This window comes from Vipera ursinii (genome assembly GCF_947247035.1).
Source record: "Vipera ursinii genome assembly, chromosome: 2".
In the NCBI taxonomy this organism is placed as follows: Eukaryota; Metazoa; Chordata; class Lepidosauria; order Squamata; family Viperidae; genus Vipera; species Vipera ursinii.
In genome coordinates, this window is record NC_139513.1 from 158,899,810 (window position 1) to 158,920,743 (window position 20,934).

At 43.2% G+C, this 20,934-nt stretch overlaps 1 protein-coding gene across 3 annotated transcripts in view; it reads left to right on the plus strand.

Moving 5' to 3' along the window:
• The window catches only part of HDAC7 (histone deacetylase 7), a 273,819-nt gene that overhangs the window by 191,272 nt on the left and 61,613 nt on the right, over positions 1–20,934 (plus strand). For all 3 annotated transcript variants that reach the window (XM_083352761.1, XM_083352759.1, XM_083352760.1), the window contains 2 exons: positions 7,001–7,200; positions 8,753–8,843. In XM_083352761.1, coding sequence (XP_083208887.1) covers positions 7,001–7,200; positions 8,753–8,843 — 291 coding nt within the window. The remainder of the gene's footprint in view (positions 1–7,000; positions 7,201–8,752; positions 8,844–20,934) is intronic.

Genomic DNA, 20,934 nt, shown 5'->3' on the forward strand with positions numbered 1-20,934 from the left:
AGGGCCTTCTCTACTATTACTCCTGCCTTCTAGGATATCCTGCCGTCTGATGTGAGGTTGGCCCCAACCCTCCTTTCTTTTTGTAAGGGCCCAAAAGATGTGGCTGTGCCAGTCGGCTTGGGACCCCAGTGGCGGATCAGCACATCCCATCTCACTGCCGCCCACCCCCACCCCCCCGTCCTCCCCATGTGATTTTAAGGTTTGATTTTTACATTTTCGTTTTAACGAAGATGTAACTATAAGCCGCCCAGAGTTACCGAATGGTAAGATGGGTGACCAATAATATTTTATATAATATTATTATAACATAACATAACATAACATAACATAACATAACATAACATATATAATATAATTAATATAATACAATAATACAATATAATATAATATATGCTGAATTTTAAAAAGAGAGTCCTTCCCATATTCATACTGGTGGGATTCAGTCCACTGCAACTTTATTCCCCCCCTTCCACCTCCTTCCTCTGCTTGTAGAAAGTAAGCACAAGTCTGTTTTTATCTTAAAGGCAGAACTCCTCTGACAAACGTGTGTAACAAGAAGCTATAAGCTGCTTTTCCTAGAGAGGAAAATCTTGCAAGACTGGGCAATTTTGAGCAAACAGAAAAAGTTGTTGGAGTGTTCATGTGCTTATAGACGGGGATTGCTGAGGAGTTTCTCTGAGAGCAAAAACAGGCACGATGAATTGTGAGGGGCATGGGGTGTGTGGACAATTTGCTTGTCTCAAGTGAAAGCTGAGAAAAGGCTAACAGGAAAGAAAAAAAAAGCAAATCTGTCCTTATCTTCTATTGCCATTTTCAAATTCAGAATTGGTCTCCCCCGCCCCCCACGAGGAAAGCAACACTTGCGCATTGTAGTGGTGTGATACATAGACGCACGTACCATTTTAAGAGGAGATTTAAAAGAAGAATATAACTTTTTGTTCATTTCAGATATGCTGGATTCCTGTTTGCTGTTTCAGATTAATTGCCATAGAGCGGAAAGGAAAACAACTCATTTAAGACTTACTGCTAATTTAGAAGTATGTTATGGCAGCATGCAACCGTCGGGGTTTTTTTGATCTCGAAAATGTTACACAGGGATAGATCTGGTTAGTCTTGTTAGTTAGTGGGAGACTGCAGGAAAACCCAGGACTGCGGGCTAGATTTGAGAATGAAAAAAAAAACCCAAGAAGGTTTCTATATATAAACCACTTCTATACTGTTTCTAACAAAAATATATGGAGATCTCCATGGAGTTTATCTGAAGCTGAGCTTCTTCTGGTTTTTCTTCCCCCCCCCCCCCCTCATGGAACAATATGGTCATGCAGGTTCTTTTGTTTATAAAAGAGGATTCAAGATCAAGGACAAAACAGGAAAAATAAAATGCTTGACTTGGTGGGCTTAATACAATGGACTCTGCAGAGAGCAAGCAAGAGACTCTTTATTGCATGGATTCAGGAAGACCAAGAGACATTAGGACGGAGAGGGGCCAATTCTTTCTTTTTTTTCTTTTTTCAATGCCATTCAAAGCAAAAAAAAAAGTTTGCAGTTTCTACATGATTTTTCTCTCCAACCTCCATATCACATCACTGGAACTGCAGTCAGACAGATCTCTGAACTACAGAAATGTCTGGACCACGTAGGAAACGTCTTTGTAGGGAAAAATAACGGACTCCCCCCCCCATGTAGTTCAAACCCTCCAGGTTTTGCTCAGGTTTGCTGAGTCCTTGCCTGGAAATGCCAGGTAGGGTTTAAGTTAAGGAAGGACCTGTTGCCTGTAAAGCACATGGACAGCTGGCAAGTCTCATCCCTTCTGTAAACGGATGTATCTGTTTTGCAAAGTTCGGTATGTTTTTCTGCAGACAGATGTTGCCCGTTGGCAATCGTGACCTTGCAGAGTTTTTCTTCCGCAGATCACAAGAGGCTGTTTCTCCATTGGAATGAATGGCAGCCATTCAGGGATAGGAGCAGAAGTGAAGTGCACGGTCGCTGTTTTCAAACTAGAGCAGGAAACCTGTCTTTAGTCCTTAGAAGGAAAAGCAGGTTTTTAAACCTCATTTTATGAGCATTCCTTCTGATTGAAAACGGGTTGAGTCTATAGCAGCAATTCATACCGAGTCATATCAGGGGCCTGCTGTATAGAGGGTTGATCTGATACAGGTACTCCTCGACTTACAGCAGTTCATTTAGTGACCATTCAAAGTTACAAGGGCACTGAAAAAGATGACTTGTGATCATTTTTCACACTTACGATATGGTCACCTGATCAAAATTCGGATACTTGGCAACTGGCTCGTGTATTTATGGTGTTTGCAGGGTCGCTGGAGTCTTTGCGACCTTCTGACAAGAAAAGTCAATGAGGGGGAAAAAAATTCACTTGAGCAATCCTGTTACTAACTAATCAACTTGCAGGGATTCAGGTAACCTCGGGGACCACCTGCTGCGGGCGTCGACTCCCCTCCGCCCTGTGCGTTCCCACAGAGAGGGCCTCCTCAGGGTGCCTCCGGTCAGAGAATGCCGGCTGGTGGCCCCCAGGGGGAGGGCCTTCTCTGTGGGTGCCCCGGCTTTGTGGAATAAACTGCCGGTTGAGCTCCGGATGGCACCAGATCTTCGCTCCTTCCGGCGCGGGCTAAAGACCCATTTATTCGAACAAGCTGGCCTGGCCTGATGGGGAGTCAGGGTTTTAATGTTTGTATATTTTGATTGTTTTAATTTGGGCAATAATTTAATCCTTTTTTTAACTTTTGTACTTTTGTATTTTTATTCATATGCCCTGTTCACCGCCCTGAGTCCTTCGGGAGAAGGGCGGTATAAAAATTCAATAAACTTAAACTTAAACTTAAACCACTGTGGTCTTGATAAAATGGGGCAAAACTCATTTCACAAATGTCTCATCAGCAGAAAGTTTGGGCTCCATTGCGATCGTGAGCCACCGACCACCCGTAAGTGTACATAATTTTATTTATACTTTTCCAACAAGAAGATTAAAAAAAAATCAATACGAACCAATATAAAGTAAGGAAGGAAAAAAGAAATCCAAGAAAAAGTCAGAAGTACGAGAAAAGAAAAAAAGGTTGAAGACAAATAGGAGGGGGGGGGGAGAAAGATACAGAAAAGCAGCTTCCTACATTCACAGCAGCTATAAGTGCAAATATATTTGAACTTTTCTCTCTAACGTTGCATCATGTTCTTTTTCTTTCTAATCGTGGGCAATCCTTCATAAAATTCATTTCCCAGGACGCCTGTGTTGCCCCTGAATTTAATTTGGAGTGGGCAGAAAATAATATCCTTGGTTTGGGAAAAAGGGTTTCCCGATTTTGGAACTAATTTCTTTCTTTTTTTAAAAAAAAAAGATTTTCTACTTGTCCCCTGAGCCTGCTTCTTCTCTTGGCACAATCCACCAAGACAAGTTGGAATTAACTTAATAAAGACAAGAGCCTCCAGCCGGCCCTGCTGGTTGGACAAAGCTGACGCTGTTCTGTTTTTCCTCTTGTGGTGCCCTCTTCTTCTGCCTATTTCTTTTGGTTTGGCTGATAATTTATGTGTGTATATATGCATGTGGGTGCCTGTGTGTTTGTTTTCACTTTGGCTGTTCTCCCGAGGATCTGCGGAGTGCAAAAGTGCCAGATTGTATCAGAAATTATAAAAGCAAGTGTTTTGCCTGCTGTTGGGTGGTTTGGTGGGCTTGTTTCTAAGTGTTCGGAGGGAAACGGTGCGATTAGTGGTTTTGCTGTATGGGGTGGAATTTTAAGCTGGCTTCCTTATGAAGAGTTTGTTAGAGTTGATGGGGGAACGAGAACAGGATAACCGGGTGAGTTGATTTGCCACTGCCCACAGTTAGTCTGCGACACGCCATTTTCAGCTCTGCAAAATGCCCATTGTCCAAGAAAGCAAGAGAACCTGCAAAATGTCTTCAAAAGACCAGTCTGTCTTTTAACACAGGTGGTCCTCGAGTTACAACCAGAGTTGAGCCCAACATTTCTGTTGATGGGACAGTGGTTAAGTGAGCTTTGCTCCATTTTACGACTTTTCTCGCCACATTTTGTTAAGCGAATCACTGCAGTTGTTACGTTCGTCAACACGGTGGTTAAGGGAATCTGGCTTCCCCATCGACATTGCTTGTCAGAAGGTCTCAGAAGGGGATCGATCGCATGACCCCAGGACGCTGCAACCGTCATAAATATGAGTCAGTTGTCAAGCATCTGAATTTTGATCGCATCACTATCGGGATGCTGCAAACAGTCGTAAGTGTGAAAACCGGTCATAAGTCACATTTTTCAGTGCCGTTGTAACTTCAAACGGCCACTGAACAAACTGTTGTAAGTCGAGAACTACCTGTATTTTCTCCTCTGTCTCTCCAGTCACAGTGGGTGGAAGCTTTTCAAATGAAATATGTGGTTCTCAAGCCATCTCCCAGGTGAGGTATAATGTAATACAATTGAAGTACGCAGAATGAGTTCCATATTCGTTGCAGCTAAATGTCTAGAAGGAGGGGGAGAAGTTGGTTAATTGCCCTGCCTAGTAGGTGGAAATACCTTCTTGACATGGCTGATCTTGGAAAGGAAAAAAAAAACTCAACTAGATCAGACAAGCTTACGGTAGATCTGAAGGCCAAATTGGGAAGTTAGAAGAATGTAACGCCAAATGCCTTCTGTATTATTGCCAAAAACAACCCAGCATAACTATGCTGTTTGGTCAGCTCGCTAAGATACTTACTGGGTTTGAGGCATATCTACATCTTCCATTTTAATCATACTCAAAAAGTTTTAAGAAAGATTGGAGTCTTGCTCATTTTCTGTGGACTTGAGCAGTTTTGTTTAGGAAGCAACTATGCAGGGTGATTCTGGACATCCAGGCTGACTGATTGATTTGAAACATTTCTTGTAACTACAATTTCAAGAGCCAGTGTAGTATAGAGATGAAAGTGTTGGATGGAGAGCAGGGAAATCCCAATTTAGGGCCCCCACCCTCACCCGTCCCTACCCTCAGCCATGGAAGCTGAGGTGATTTGGAGCCTACCCTCAGCCATGGAAGCTGAGGTGATTTGGAGCCTATCACACACACTCAATCATAGTTACTTCTATAGGGTTGTTGCGGGCGAAGAGAGATGGGAGTGCTGCCTTCAGCTCTTGAACGAAAAGTAGGATATAAATCAAATAAATGGGGTGGTGGGTGGGGGTGGAAATAGGATATAAATCAAATTAATGGGGGTGGGTGGGGGTGGAAATGAAGTTTAGAAAATGAAGTCGGCATTTCTCTCTCACCAGTGTTCATTCTATGGCTAGAAAAAAAGGACTCTTCACTTCTTCCTGGCTTCACGTTCTGTTTCACTCTCCGCTCTCCACTTGCAACACCTGTCAATCAGTGATCCATCTTTTTATTTTTTTTCAACATATGTGATGCTGCTCAATCACTAGGATTGTAACCTTCTAAAACTTTCTCCTAAGTGGCATCATCTTTAGCAAATTAAGTGGGTGTCTGTCAGAGAAAAGCACAATTGTAAACTTAATACCTGGAATTGCTCATCTGCAATTTTTTCTGCTGTTTTCTAGATAATAGATAGAATCTATTTTATTTGTTAGAATTTTGGGCAAGTAATAGCATGATTTTTTTTTGGTATTAACTGCCTACATATTTTCCTCCTGGTAATTTGTTTATGTATGATACGATATGCGTGTGTGCCTGTGTGGGTGTTTGATTGCATGGTGCCTTGATTTTATTGGAATATATATCATAAAGGTCTTTTGGCAGAAAGATAGGCTATCGTTATTTTAAACTGCAATGCAAAATAAATTGAATAACAACACATGAAGGTAGTCATCATCCTGTGCAAAATTACATTATTTGTTTGCATAAATTAGTTTACATCCAAGATGTGAGGCATGTTTAGGTTGGTTGGTTAGTAAGTATCTTGGCAGAATCAGTATTGAGACCGATAAATTATTTTCTAGAAAATAGTGATGTTCAAGGAACCTACTTCTTTCTCTTGTCTGATAGAAGTTTTTTCATGTTAAAAATGAAACACTCAAGTGTTTCTCAGTACATACACAGCTGTATTGAGTCTCATCAGATGCAATAGAGTAGGGAGACTGATTTAAATTGGGATGCGGGCAAGAGAAGGAGGCAAATGTTATATAGAGTAGGCTGCATTTTCATATGAGACAGATACAAATACCTTAATCAATTCGCAATTGTGACGTGTTAGAAATCCATTGGATTTCCTGAGACCTTCTGAGATTGGCTGAAAACTTTTGATGTATGTGAGTTCAGCGGTGTTTTGCTGAACACTGCAAAGCCCCACTCTCATATTAACTAATAGGCAATGTTTAATTTGAAAATTATGATTTCCAATTTCAAGATGCAATTTAGAGCATAGTTTCCCTTTAAAAACAGTAATGTCCTTTTGTAATGGCCAATACAGGTGCATGTGACACCACCTTGCAGGGTTTTTTTTTTTTTTTTAGTAACTGTCTTCCCTTCTGGGAAGATTTTTCAACTTCCAAGTCTAGATATGTTACTTAGTTTTTCCTGGTTGTGGCCCTCTAAGTAGTCACCAGGCCCAACCCTGCTTGGTGCTGAACCCAGAGAAGGTCCAACCAGGTGCTGCCACCTGCTTTCTAAATCCCAAAGTACATACTTATTCAATCTGGTACATTTTCCTCCCCAGCCTGGACGTTCTGAAGTTCTTTGATGTGCGTATCAGCCTAGGAACAGCAGATCGGGTGTGTGAGACTTTTATCAAATTCGCATTACTCCAAGCACCTTTTATCTAGAATGTAGGAGGACTGCTAGGCATTGCAGATGAAGAGTGGGACTCAAGGGTTGGGCAGCTTTCTGAGGCACTAGTGCGTTTCTGATTCCAACTTTTGGGAGTGGGAAGAGCTGGGGTTCTAGGAAAAAAAAAGAACCCCAGCATGGAACATGACTCTAACCTGGAGGAGTTAGACTTCCATCCAGAAATCAGGTGGGGGCAGGTATTAACCAATCTTCTCTTGTGTTTCAGGAGGTGCTGTGAAGCTCTGCGTCTCCCTGCAGGTTCCCCAGACCATCCCCATGGACCTGCGGATTGGACAGCGTCTTGCCAAACCCAGCCCAGACACTGCCTTACTGGCCTTGAAGCAGACACAGCAGCTACAGCACCAGTTCTTCCTAGCAAGCTTGCATCAACAGCAAGTGGAACAGCTTACTCGCCCGCACTTGCGGGTTAGTGCAGCCTTTATGTTGTTCAGGGTCAACCTGGGAAATAAGGGAGGGGAGGTGCAGATATCGTCCAGGGAGAAGACAATCTCGGGTCCAGCATTGTCTTGACGTGTTTTAAAGTTTCCTGGAAAAGGATGGATACAGGAATATGAAATTGATAATGGATTTAACACGAGACCAACATTAAGCGGTATATTGAGATAAAATCATGTAACCGGCATTACAGAGGTATAGAATTGACCAATACGTCAACCCCCTTCACAGCAGTTCAGAGTTTCATGGCAAGGTTCAAGTTTCTAGACTAAAATCTCTAAACCTACTTGAACTTCTGTTATACAGAGGAAGTGAGGATTCCTGTCAAGGTCAGAGGTCATTGAATTACTCATTGACCATCATAAGAATTGGCTATGGTAGGGGTAGGCAACCTTGGCTCTTTTATGACTCGTGGACTTCAACTCCCAGAATTCCTGAGCCAGCCATGGCTCAGCTTGGAAACCTCTCCCTTTCCCCTCAGCATGGCTGGCTCAGGAGTTCTGGAAGTTGAAGTCCACAAGTCATAAAAGAGCCAAGGTTGCCTACCCCTGGGCTATGGGATAGGGTCTAGTGGCACTTATAGAATCTATAAATTAGTAGGTAGAACTTTGCAACCAGATCTGATTTCACTAGGATTGATGCCTGGAACCTGGTACTCTCTAGATTCTTCGACAACATATCTCAATGGTTTCAGCTACCACAGCCAATGATGGAGATGATAGGTGCAAAATAGGCTGGTAGGCATCGCTTTGAGAAAGGAAGTTTAGAATCTTATTTTTCATTATTTATGTTACATATTTCTTTAACGCCTGTCTCCTTCAGGGACTTACTTTTAGGCGTGAAAACATATGCTATCAACCAGTAGCCCTTTCCATCTTAGTGATGAATCAGCCTTGGCAAGAAAAACTGCCCTTGCTTTGACATCTCTCATGTGCCACTGATGTCTCATATTGCTGAAAGTGAGTACAGGAATGGGGAAGGCAAATTATAACATCTTAACAGATTTGTAGCTTTTAATCGACACCTATAGAGAACCTCCAGCCTACAATTGCAATGGGCAAGTAGGACCTAATTAGTTGACAGGAATTTGTTGATTGTCTCCTTTCTGACCATAAGACCACTGTCACCTTACGATGCCCGTCAGGTTCCAACTGTTCTGACCTACTTGCTCAGTTTTGCACAGACATACAGGGTCCTCAACCAAATCTGCTCCTGCGAACCTACTGACCTCTCTGTTACTCGATGCAGTTTGTCTCTTGGCATGGCGTGTGATCCCCTTCCCCAATACTTCCCCACTGAGACATTGTGACAGTGTGGAATGGACTCAGATGTCATATGAGCTGTCCTGGGAGAAATGGCAGCTGCCATCAGTAACTCCCCTTGGCTAGGAACTGGGGAATCTTAGCCTCCTAAGCCAGATTCATCAGTTGACCTGCCTTATCATGGTTTCTTCCTGGTTGAAGAAATGGCCAGCCCTTGTTTTGTGTGTCCATTCATTTTTTTCATTTATCATCTTCTGCAGGTGCCCATGGATCCTCCGCCCCAAGACACCGTCCCTGGAAAACAGGAACAGGAGTTGCGACTGCTCTTGAATAAAGACAAAAGCAAACGCAGTAAGAGGCTTTCCCTTCTCTCCTCCCCCTTTCTTCCTTAAGAACGCTTCATGGCTGTGCCAGAAATTTCATTCACCCCAGTCATCTCTTCTGACTTTTGGTTTCTTTCTTGGATTGGAAAAAAATGAATTCTTTTCCATGCCACGCGCCATATCCAAGTATATGATTGTGTTTATGGCACATGACACGGGTCTGTTGAAAAATAGTTGACTTTGGTTAGTAGTTGGATAGGAAAACACTAGAAAAACCCCAAACTTCTATGTGGGGGTGGGTGGGAAATGCCCCAAAAGAAGGCAATGGAAAACTACACTTGTCCTGGTGCCCAGTGGCGTAGCGTGGGTTGTCAGCACCCGGGGCAAGGCAACCGGAAGCGGAAATAGAGGGGCGGGCGGGCGGTGACGTCACGGCACCGCCGAAAAGACGCACCCCGCAGCGGCGTAGACTTTCCAAGAAGAGTCGCGTGCAATGCGGGATGCTTCCGGGTCCCTCTCGAGGGCGGCTGGGCGGGGCTCCGACCTGCAAGAGCTGCTGCATTCAAGCTCGCACGTGAGCCCCGCTAAATAAAGCCACGCATGCGCACGAAGCTAGGCCGGCCGGCCGGCAGGTCCATCTTCGCTCGGCCAAGCCTGCCGGGGCGCCTGTGGGGCGCTTGCGGTTGGCCTGAGCCTGGGCGGAGAGTTGGGCGCTTCTATTTATTTTATTCAGTTTATGTGGCCGCTCATCTCACCTGCCGGACTCATTTCGCTTTGCAAGAAAGAGCAGCTCGAGAGCGGAGCCAAGCCAACTCTGTGCAGCCCTTGGGGCTCCCTGAGCAGCTCAGTGTGAACGCGCCCCCCCAGATGTTGCGCCCGGTGCAGCCGGCCCCCCCTGCACCCCCAACGCTACGCCACTGCTGGTGCCAAGGAGCAATGTGCATCTATTCTTATAGACACCAGGAGCTGAATTGAGCTCAAGAAAATCTTTGTCTGGTATTGAAACTTGAGGCTCTATTAAAATAATTGACGTCCCAGTACCAGGGGATAATAGAAGACGAAGAATTGGAGAAATCGCAAAGTATCGAGATCTGAAAATTGAAGTTGAAAGTTTATGGCATAAATCAGCCATGGTAGTCTAAGTCATTATTGCAACATTGAGTGTCATACCCCCAAAAAACTTAGAAAATCTGCACAGTGACAACATTTTCGTCTGTCAATTACTTAAGGCCACACTGCTTGGATCCACAGACAAACTATGCCAATACATTAAAACATTCTATGTTCTTGGGAAGAACTCTGTGTATGAAGGCTAAAAAACTGGTAACTATTATTTCACATTGTGTGTATGTATAATAATAATAATAGTAATAGCTAGAGACAACTAAATAGAAGAGAAAAGTACTTGGCAGGAAATCAGAAAATACAAAGATCTGCAAATAGAAGTAAAATGATTGTGGCAAAAGAAAACAAAAATAGTATCAGTCCCAAGTCCATGAAAAAAACTTGATAGTTGGGTTAAAAATGCCATCTTGATGACTATGCAATGAACCACCACCGTCATTATTAAAATAATTATAGCAACAGCAATAGCACTTAGACTTATATACCGCTTCACAGTGCTTTTACAGCCCTCTCCAAGCGGTTTACAGAGTCGGCATATTGCCCCCAACAATTTGGGTCCTTATTTTACCAACTTCGGAAGGATGGAAGGCTGAGTCAACCTTGAGCCGGTCAGGATCGAACTGCTGGCAGTCAGAAGAATTAGCCTGCAATACTGCATTCTAACCACTGCACTGCATTCTAACCGCTGCGCCACCACGGCTCTTATAGCTTATCAAACCTGTATGCTGTTCAATTCTCAATGACTCTGGGCGGCTTGGAACAACCAAACAATACAAAATACAAAACAATCCATAGCATAGAAATGATGGTAAAAATTCCTACACGCAGGCTTTTGTTACTAAACATCCCAAAGATAAGAATGCCAGAATGTGGGCAGGCAGAAGACAAAAAAACAGGTTTTGTTATCTGTAATAATTGGTGAAAGAGATCTGCCTTGATGTTAAACAGATAAAGGGGGAAAAATGGCATCTGGTGGTATTATAAAGACTAACTCCTTTACGCTTGCATAACCTTTTGAGACTGTTTGTATCTGATGCTACAGTAAAAATTCAATAGATGTCAGAGCAGGAAAGGTGCAACACTGCAGTCAGCCAAGAGTTTCTTTCCTGGTTCACTCTATACCTCATCGAAGTTCCTGAGCTAAATTCAGTCCCAATTCCTTGTGGAGTTTTATCCCTTGGTTTGCAGAACTAGAATTACATCTTTACTTTCCTGGGACCCATCTCATGATGCTACCTAAAGGTTGGCTCTCCGTTACCATGTCCAAGGGAGACTGTCCCGGTGATCTTTTGTTGTTTATTGCACCCGATTAATAAAGCACCTTTGCCTGCTCTGATTTGCCAAGAAGCAATCTGTGAACAGGGATTTTTTTTTAAAAAAAAAAAAACACGGATCGGATCTTGGGGTTCACGTAGCATAATCTGATGGACAATGTTTCCAGTTTCATTAAAATATAAAATTCCCCTTTTCCCCCCAAATAAGACCTAACTGGAAAATAAGCCCTAGGGTGTTTTTTCAGGATGCTCGTAATATAAACCTTGCCCCCCCCCGCCAAAATAAGCCCCAATTAAGATCGTCAGCCAGACAGACACATTTAGTATCGTATTTCTCCCAAAATAAGACCTAACTGGAAAATAAGCCCTAATACGTCTTTTGGAGCAAAAAATAATTTAAGACCTGGGTTTATTTTAAGGGGAAACACAGTTACTTTTTATCATAAAAGCACATATCAGCATGGAAGGAATTTTGAAAGTCTAATCAACCTCCCCATTGAGATTTTCTTTTAAGATTCTAGTAATCATTTAGTTCTCACTGCTGCCACCCTTGTGAGTGGGACTGTAATTCAGTGTCTGCTGTGTCCTTTGTGTTGGGAAAATGAAGGGTTCAAGGCTTAGAAGATCTAGCCAGAATTCAGAAAAGGCTGAACTTGCAAGCTGGGAGGATCACTGTGAGAGAACAGAGCCAATACTGAGTCAGACTGATCCATGGTCTCACTTGGCTTCAAGCATCTTTCTGTGTTATATCCTTGTTTAAAAAAAAAATTCCAAACCTTCATGAATGAATGAATAAACAATACAAAAATGGTATGTGTGTATACATAAATACAAAGATACATATGTAAACTTTATATACCCGTTATACAATATATCTGTACATACATAGATATATTACAAACACACATACAGATGCATGGATATTTAAATGCGCATATACATTTACATACAAGTAGATTATATATACACACACATGCATAGATACTTGCATATACTTGCAGGCAGACTAGTCTCCCTTTAACTCTTTGTCAGTCACAAAAATTTGAATACATGCGTGTGTGTGTACATATAATACATATACAGCTGCACATACTGTATATGAACACTCATACAGCATTAATATATGTACACGGTGTATATGAGTGCATACTTATATGTATATGAATTCTGTGCCTCTCTGTATATATATCTATGTCTATATATATATATATATATATATATATATATATATATATATATATATATATATATGTCTATATCTATCTATCTATCTATCTATATAAACTATTTTAGATATATCTATATCTATATATCTATATCAGAGAGAGAGAGAGAGATAACAGCATTAATATGCTATTCAATAGGAGTTCAGGTTATACGGGAGGTCATTTTAGTCATTTCCATCAACCCATATTTTGGTATAGTGCACAATGTATCATTTTGTCCCCTTTCCCATGTATTTTAAGTTCCCCCATTGCCTTTTTTCATCAAATTTATTTTGAAAATATGTTAAGAGCACACAGCCAGGTACAGGCCCTGGGAGGTGAGGTGAAATGTCAAAACACCATCAAGGCCCTCTTCTGTGTTTGAAGTGTGTATTTGTGAGCAGGATGGACTACATATCTTTTTCATACGCCGTAAGGGCTACTTATGAGTTGAAACACAGCAATGGCCAAATCAGGAAATGGGAATAAATGAAAACAAGCCAATCCCTCCCCTGTTCCTCTGGTGCTGTTTTTTCTCTACACTCTTTATCGCTATTTCCATCTTTTCCTGTCTGTCTGGCATTCAGGCATCTTGATAAGACTGGCTAAAAGTTGTTCTCGAATGTATGTGTTTATGTGTGATGTGTGTGTGCGTGTGCATGTGTGCTATAGTAACTATCATATAGAAGAAGAATTCCATAAGCATTGAGAAACTATTGGTTAAGGTCTCTTCAGCTGCTCCTCGGTGCTTGCAACACCGATGTGAGATTGATAGAGCACCCAAATGTTATGCTGCCCCATTGCCGAACTGGTCAGGGAAATAGATGTGAGGACGTCGGCACCATTCGGAATGGACCATTTTGAAAAAGAATGAGTTGGGATATCGCAGCATCATGGTGTGTGAAAAAAATTGGCTGGTTGGGTGCTTAGTGGCAATCTTTCCTTGCTAACAGTTTTGCGGGGCAAGGGAAGGAGGAGGTGTGTATGAGGATGCCATTGTGCAAATGCCACACTTTGTGTACCTGTTTCTGACACCCGACTGCAAGTACATTATGGTGACATTTGGGTGATGACGACATGGATGGGTTTGCTGACGATGCCGCTACATAAAACCAAGCATGGTATTTGCTGCATTGCCACAACAGGAAGCAAACAATGTTGTGTGTAGGAAACATACTTGTGAGTGTCACAACGAAAGACATACTTGGGAGTGACAAAGAAGGAACGTAAAGGAGCCAGAAAGGGGGATCCGTCCACTTTTGATGGCGTCGGTGGCCATCATAAATCGAGAAGATGAAGTGAGGTAGGTGGATTTTCCAGCAGCTCCAGCCTCCACATGTTCCATTCAGTTATGAGAACATCACCATCCTAGCTCATTTCGAGCCTATCAGGACTGATCTGGCCTGATATGGTTTTGTTTCCCCCTAGAAACAGCATATTGTAAGGTCAGAATATTTCAGGTACGCTCAGTGTTGACCTCAAGCATTTTACATACCACTGCTTGCTGGAGCATGCCCTGTTTCGTTCTTCATTTTGCCTTTAGCTTCTTCAGACTGGAATAGGATCCGTATCGGATAGTCTTCAGATCCGAGCATAGCTGTAACCGGCTGATGTGCAACAAGAAGTCAAGGAGTGTTTCTTGAGGACATTGTGTCTCTTATTGAATCACAGTGATGCAAGGGAATCAGTAATCTACATAGCTCACTCTGTTGCCCTTTTGACAGGATATCCTGTGTGTCAAGCACTCCTGGCAGTTGCCTACCCAAACTTGTTCTGAAACTGCTTAGGGCAGAGAAGGTCGTCTTTGTGGCCTCCCGGTTGAAAAAGGCATATTTCAAACATTGATAAGCAATATATCAGTGGCCCATGACTCCAAACTTTGGTTAGCTTTTCTAATGCTGTATAAAATGCCTTTGGCTATTATTAATTATTATTTTGCACTCATAAAAGATTGGTGTCTGGATAGACTCCAGATAATGGGGATATAATGAGCAGTGATCGCTGCAAAATCATGTCACAAACGCTGCCAATTTCACATCAAAGCGGTAGGATAGAGCCCAACCTTAGGCAGATCGTATTGCAGGGGAGATACTTTAGGATGTGTTTTTTTAAATTTTTACAGTTTTCCTTTTCTGATGCTTTTTTAAAAAAACCTCAGGGTTAGTTGGCAGTTGGCTGCACATACAAATTCAATGAACAAATAAATGAGCAATTTTTGCATCGTGCTGTCCGTACTGTACGCTTCTAAGCTTTCAGAACATTCTGCGACCCAGAGCACCGTTCCCCAATATTTCGATAATGTAAAGTGTTTGCTAGTGTTAAAATAAGCATCTGAGGAAATTTTGGAATTGGAGTCTCAACGTTTCTAGCAGGTATTGAGACAAACTTGGTGGCGACCTGAAGGAATCCTTTAGATCAGCCTTTCCCAGACTGATGCCTGCTAGAAATGTTGAGACTGCAATTCCAAGAATTTCCCAGGATACGTAATCAGCTAGGCTGGGGAGTTCTAAAAGTTGTAGATCCCATGCATCTGAAGATCATCAAGTCTGGGAAAAGTCACTTTAGGTATAGGTCATTCCTCCTGTCTCAGTTAAGTGGCGTAACTTTGTGACGGGAATGAACTACATGCTTAGGAGTTGTCTTGCCTCACTCAATATGACTCACCAGTGTGATTTCATTGCTAGTAATGCCTGAAGGTAGAATCATACCAAAATAGGATAAGGATCAGTTTGTTGGTCCGTTCTTTGGCTGATTTCAAGGCAGGTATGAACTGATCTGAGATCTCTCCTGATCCTGCAGTCCTGTCAGAATTAGATTCCCACCTTAACCTGACTATTCTAAAGAAGAGGAATTCTCCCCCTGATTCCCACTAAGAACTTTCCTTTCACTGAAAATACTGTAGGTCAGGGGTATGCAACGTCACGTGACGTGTCGCGATGTATCACAACTTTATTTTCCCATTGCTGGCAATGGGGTGGGCACAGTTTCGGCATGATGTATCGGGCCCATGGACCGGCAGTTTGACACCCCTGCTGTAGGTAGAACACCAGAATCACCGCAACCCAACAGCTTTTTTTGTCCCAGCTGGGGGTATTTTTAACTAAGCAAAGCCATTTTTCATGTTAAGTGACACACCTGTTTTGGCTTGTAGTGATCTTTCCTAAGACTTAACCTAGCTAATACAGAAAAGTGGTTTGATTTTCTTTTCGCTTGTTCCCATGGGCTTTTTTTTATGGGCAGGATCATTTTTCCCCCCCAGCCCTTATTTCAGCTTTCTTTTTAAATAATAAGAACAGGAAAAACAAAACATGCGCAGCTAAACTGTCACTAAATTTGCAGTATAATCTTGGGCATCACACGGAAGGTTAGGGACACATACCCTGTAGGTTGCCCACAACAGATTTAGTACTAGATTTTTTGAATGTGCTTCATTGGTCATCAGGGAAGAAGTAAGTCCAGGGGGGAGGGGGGATCAAGATTGGTCAAACACAGTTTAAACTAATGGTTGAAAGTTGTAGGCCAGTGCATCTATTGGGCACAAGGCTGGAAAAGGGCAGATTTTTGTCTTTCATCCTAAACATCAGATGAGGAATATATATTTTTTGGCATAAAATGAATACTTCCTACAGGATTAAAAGTGATTTTAAAAAAAAAACTTGACATTTTTGATCACAACAAATCTAGATGTGATCCACTTGATTACCTTTACCTGGGCAGTAGTAGCATTTCTTCTAAGTAAGAGGACCATCCCCACTAGTTATAGCATAATTCACCTTGCTACAGAAAAATAAGCACCCAGTTCTTTATAGATCTTTCCCAGCCTCTGTGGTAATCTCTCAGGTCAATTTACAGGTGGCCCAGTACGTCTCTGCTTTCTTAGGCCTGCTTATAGAGGAATCATATTTAAGAGGATCTTGGGTTTTCTGAGCAGAGGCTGCGCTGGTTTGAACGCTGGAGAGTTATGTTGGAAAATCCCTTTCCCCATGATCCAGAGAAGAGGCCCCCTTCCCCACTTTTATCCAAGCAGCAGAAATGGGGCTGGGGGAGACAAAGGTCCCACTTGAGACATCAACAAAATCCAAACTGTGCCTTTAAAGGAGGGGAGCATCTTGAGTCTCCAAGGATATGTACAGTCTCTGAAAACTTATGTTCCTCCCCCACCAAGTCCCTTTGAAATCTGCTTGCCTGCCTGATGATGACATGCATTTTAATAACCCTTGTTAGCCCCGAAAGGTGCTACCTGATACCTCCTCAATTTTCCCCATAAACTAATATAACTCTCTTATTACAGTGCTGCCCAACTGTAATTTTGGAGGTGATAAAAACAAAAATAACTAAGCCCCATCCCAAAGCTAAATGTATACAAACTTTGAAGAGCCAAAGCTGGACATACAAGAAGACAGTGGTAAAAACTGAAGTTTTTAAATAGTTTTTTAAATAAACTATAAACATTAGATAATGTTAGAAATATTAAATTAAAAAAACATTTGATTATTAGGAAGAAGAGGGAAAAAGTACAGATAAATAATATATTAATACTGTAAATGGTATGTAGATTATATATCAAATTTGGGATTGTACTCTAAAAGTAGCTTTCAAATAGAACTGAATTTTACACCAGATTTACTTTTTAAATATGGAAATATTCCAGACACTGAAGCCTACAACACTCCCATAAATTTGGTTAGCCGTTCTCCCTATAGAGAGATCAAACACCATTTCTATTAAAGAATGCATAAAATGGGGATATTGATATATGAAGGTTAATAAAAATCATCTCAGGATAAAAGAGATTATGACTTTCAAAATTCGTTCCATTCTACAATGAAATATTTTCATTGAGCTTTGCAGTGTTACTTCCACACATGGAAGAAGGATTCAATCTGTCCATTATATTTCCAGCATTTCACACAAAAGGAATTTCTTATTCTAGAATTAAAACGGGAATAATATCCCAGTGATGAAACATCTTACACCAATTTTTCTAAGTAAAATATTTCAGGCAATTTGATGTTATTTTTCCTTTGAAATTCCTAGTGTTCTGTGTAACTATATTAGAATTTTGTATCCACCTAATCATACAATTTTTAACTTGGTCAAGTTAAACAGAAAATACATACATATAGTGATATTATACTGTAAATTGTGCCTAAGAAATAAGTAGTATTTTAATTATATTTTCAAATTCAGTCAAGTTTCTCAGTATTCCCCTTTGTTTCCATTACTCTTTTGTTATTTGTTTGAAAGTATTGTAATCAATTAAGTGCAAAAAACAACACCATGGCAAGAGATTTGAGAGATCTTACCTTTTTTTTTTAGATTTTTAAATTTCCACCCTTATTATTTTTATAAATAACTCAAGGTGGTGAACACACACAATACTCTTTCCTCTTCCTATTTTCCCCACAACCGCCACCCTGTGAGGTGAGTTGAGCTGACAGAAAGTGACTGGCCCAAAGTCACCCAGTTGGTTGTCAAGCCAAAGGTGGGACTTGAACTCAAGTTTCCTGGTTTCCCCCTTAGCGCTTTCACCACAAGACCAAACCTGTCTGGTTAATAATAAAATCTTGCAATCTGCACAAATTATTCTTAGTATCCTGCTTCTGGTAAAAAAAAAGATATTAAATAATGAAGCCAGCTCGGGAGTTCATGGCTTCCATGACGGCCATGGACCTGACGCAGGTAATTTCTGAACCAACTCATGAGGGAGGCCACACCCTTGACCTGATTTTCTTATCTGGACGGTGGTTGGATGATCTTGGTGGGGGCTTTCCATTTATTATGCCCCTGTCATGGACCGATCATCAACTCCTGCGGCTGGTCTTCCATTTTGCCACCCCCCGCCGTGGGGGTACGGAGCCAATCAGATGGTACCGCCCCAGACGCCTAATGGATCCTGATAGATTCCAAGCGGCGCTGGGGTCCCCACCTGCCTCCATTGCTCACAACTCGGCGGATGCCTTAGTGGAAGCCTGGGAAAGGGCAGCCACTGAGGCACTTGACCGGGTTGTACCCTTGCGGCCCCTGACCCGGTGCAGATCCCAGCGAGCTCCATGGTTCTCCGCGGAGCTCCGGGAGATGAAGCGTCGGAAACGGGGCCTAGAGAGCTGCTGGAGGTCCAGCCGATCTGAACCCGACCGATTGCGGTTAAGAACATACATTAGGTCTTATCTCGCTGCGATGAGGGAGGCGAGGTGTAATTACTTCTCCACACTCATCGCGTCCACAGATAATCGCCCGGCCGCCTTGTTTAGGGTGACTCGCTCCCTTCTTACTCAGGAGGTGAGGGAGGATCCCTTGCAGGGTCGTGCTGAGGAGTTTAGTCAACATCTGTCGGATAAAATCGCTCGGATTCGGACCGGTTTGGACTCCAGCTGGGCAGAGTCTGGCGATCAGGACACGGGCGGTCCTGTCAATGTTATCTGGGAGGAGTTTGATTCTGTGACCCCTGATGAAGTGGACAGGATTATGGGGAAGCTGAGTTCCACCACATGTTTATTGGATCCGTGCCCTTCTTGGCTGGTTTATGCAGCTAGGGAGAGGACACGAGGCTGGCTCCAGGCGGTTATATCTGCTTCTTTGAGCGAGGGTTATTTCCCCACTGTCTTGAAGGAGGCGGTGGTGAGACCTCTCCTCAAGAAGCCTGCCTTGGACCCAGCTGTATTGAACAACTTTCGTCCAGTCTCCAACCTTCGCTTTCTTGCGAAGGTTGTTGAGAGTGTGGTGGCGCATCAGCTCCCTCTGGTCCTGGATGAAGCGGATTATCTGGACCCTTACCAATCGGGTTTCAGGCCCGGGCACAGCACAGAGACGGCATTGGTCGCTCTGGTGAATGATCTCTGGAGGGCTCGGGATAGGGGATATTCCTCTGTCCTAGTCCTATTAGACCTCTCGGCGGCTTTCGATACCATCGACCATGGTATCCTGCTGCGACGTCTCAGGGGATTGGGAGTGGGAGGCACGGTTTTTCAGTGGTTCTCCTCCTATCTCCTGGGACGCTCGCAGTCGGCGTTGGCAGGGGGGCAGAGGTCGACCCCTAGGACTCTCGCTTGTGGAGTTCCTCAGGGGTCGGTCCTCTCGCCTCTCCTGTTCAACATCTATATGAAACCGCTGGGTGAGATCATTCGTGGTTTTGGAGTTGGGTATCATCAATATGCTGATGGTACCCAACTTTTTATTTCGACCCCAAACCACCCCAGTGATGCCCTCGCTGTGATGTCCCGTTGCCTGGAGGCGGTTCGGGTCTGGATGGGGAGGAACAGACTTCAACTCAACCCTGACAAGACTGAGTGGCTGTACATTCCGGCTTCCCGGGACACCTGGGATGTTCCATCTCTTTCTATGGGGGGTGAGCTTTTACCCCCTGTGGATAGGGCTCGCAACTTGGGAGTCCTCCTAGATTCACGACTCACTTTGGAGGATCATATAGTGGCCGTGACTAGGGGGGCTTTTGCCCAGGTTCGCCTGGTGCGCCAGTTGCGGCCCTATCTGGACCGGGAGGCCTTATGTAGGGTCACTCATGCGCTCGTGACCTCTCGCCTAGACTACTGTAATGCTCTCTACATGGGGCTTCCCTTGAAGACTACTCGGAGGCTCCAACTGGTACAGAATGCGGCCGCGAGAGTTGTCTTGGGAGTTTTCCGGTACTCCCATGTTACACCTTTGCTCCGTGAGCTGCACTGGTTACCAGTTGTCTTCCGGGTAAGGTTCAAGGTTTTGGTTATGATCTTTAAGTCCCTACATGGCATGGGTCCGCGATACCTCGAGGACCACCTGCTGCCGGCGTCGACTCCCCTCCGCCCTGTGCGTGCCCACAGAGAGGGCCTCAGGGTGCCTCCGGTCAAGGAATGTCGACTGGTGGCCCCCAGGGGGAGGGTCTTCTCTGTGGGTGCTCCGGCATTATGGAACCAACTGCCGGTTGAGCTCCGGACGGCATCAGACCTCCGATCCTTCCGTCGCGGGTTGAAGACCCATTTATTTGAACTAGCGGGTCTGGCCTGATGGGGGTATATGGGTTTTTATAGGCTTGTTTTATCATTCTTGTTTTAACTTGGGCATTGATTTAATTGTTTTTTAATTTTTGTATTGTTATTTATATATGCCCTGTGAACCGCCCTGAGTCCCTTAGGGAGAAGGGCGGTATAGAAATCTCAATAAATTAAATTAAAATTAAATTAAATTTACTGGAGAATTAATGAATGGCGTGCTGAAGAGGAGGATAATACGTTATCTGTTACCTATTGCCTATTCCCGAACATTTAGCATAAGTCTTTATGCTAAATCTTCCTGCCATCTAGTGTCCAGTCCTGATCTTGCATCATCTTGCGACATCACTTTGCATAAGACTTGTTCCAGAGGTGCTTTTTCAAGAGGCAACTGGACTTTGTTTTTCCTTGAAGATGTTTCACTTCTCATCCAAGTTCTGAAAAAAAGAGTGTGTGTGTGGGGGGGGGGAAGAAAGCACCTTGGGAACAACCATAACTTGGATGACTGAGAATCACCATAGACATTTGCA